The sequence below is a fragment of the Guillardia theta genome (genome assembly GCF_000315625.1).
Source record: "Guillardia theta CCMP2712 unplaced genomic scaffold GUITHscaffold_88, whole genome shotgun sequence".
Classification (NCBI taxonomy): domain Eukaryota; class Cryptophyceae; order Pyrenomonadales; family Geminigeraceae; genus Guillardia; species Guillardia theta.
Window position 1 is genome coordinate 53,778 of NW_005434586.1, and position 1,370 is coordinate 55,147.

Here is a 1,370-nt window from a genome sequence, read left to right on the forward strand (position 1 = left end):
GAGGAGGAGGAGGAGGAGGAGGAGGAGGAGGAGGAGGGTTGGAAGCAGCATATCAAGAAGTGATTGCATGCAAGGCTGGGGTAAACTCTTCATTGCACTTCTGAGCAACGGAAGGGAGAAACTGCTGGGAAATCAACAACAGAAGGATAGGAAACTGATCTTTCAGGTGCCCCTATAGCTGTTTCCCTTCCTGCTCACGCTCCTGCTCCTGCTCCTCCCTCCCCTGCTCCTGCTCCTCCTCTCTTCCTCCTACTACTCCTGTTCCTACTCCTACTAGAACATGGTGTACTTGTCTCTGCCATGTTTCAACCCTTGTGTCAAATCCCCTTCCTCGCTACATCTCCATCTCTTCTCCTCCGTCCAATTTCACTTCCCCGCCTCCCAGACTCTCCCCTTACACTCCCATCATCATCCAGCGCAGCAGCGGGTGGCGTCTGACATGGAGCAGGGGATCGATTTTCACCTAGAGGGAGTGAGAGCGAATGTTGAGAGGAGGAAGGGCAAGAAATTCCCCGAGCAAGTGACAGACTATGAGTCTGCTTGCGTCGTCGTGAGAGGAATCGTCAATTCTCTTGACAAGGTGAAAACGAGGAAGTGGCGGGGGGAAGGAAAGGGGGAAAGGGGGAAAGGGGAGGGGAAGAGGAAGAGGATCAGCTGCAGATTTATTACAAGCAAGAAGAGGAGATGGAGGAGGAAGGGGCAGGAAGCGACAAGCAGGAGGGAGCAGCAGATGGTATACGAGGTTGTTTGTGCTCACATGAAGAGAATCAGGTTAAGGAATTTTACGTCCTCGATGGTTTCTGCACTGAGCACATCGTGGTGTTACAAGACATCTCGAGGTTTGCATGAAGTTTCATGATGTCTTGATCTGAACTCTCCTCGCCTCCCTCATCATCGTCATCACCATCATCATCATCATCATCATCATCATCGTCATCGTCATCGTCGTCATCATCATCATCGTCATCCTTACCCTTCAACTGCCCCGGCCCAACCTAACACCACTTGCCGTTCCCTTCTCTTTCAGGTCTTACAAATATCTCATCGACTTTTGCAACAACACAGATGACGTCTGCAAGCTGCACAAACGACGTCAGTACCACTCATCCCCCCCTCTTCCTCCTACTACTCCTCCTCCCTCTCTGCCCTCTTCCCCCCCCCTAACTTTCCCCTCCTCCTCCCCTCCTCTTTTTCCTCCTCATTTGGTTTCTCTGCTCCTCACTCGGTTGCAGGCATTGACCTCCTTGAGCCTGTGGCGCGTGAGCTCAACCCGCGGGCCTTCGACTGGCTGGCCAAGGAGTTGTGGTACGAGATAGGAGAGGCTTACCGCAGCATGCTCGAGCTCAAGTCCTCTCAGGTCCCTCCTCCTC

General features: G+C 52.8%; 1 protein-coding gene across 1 annotated transcript in view; it reads left to right on the forward strand.

Annotated features, from left to right (window-relative positions):
- GUITHDRAFT_115766 (hypothetical protein) overlaps nt 1–849 on the forward strand; it is a gene marked incomplete at both ends in the record, with an annotated part of 2,325 nt that extends 1,476 nt beyond the window's left edge. Inside the window, 3 exons of the mRNA XM_005824927.1 lie at nt 115–166; nt 449–580; nt 772–849. Of these exons, the coding sequence (XP_005824984.1) occupies nt 115–166; nt 449–580; nt 772–849 (262 nt within the window). The remainder of the gene's footprint in view (nt 1–114; nt 167–448; nt 581–771) is intronic.
- Between the last annotated feature and the right edge of the window lie 521 nt (nt 850–1,370).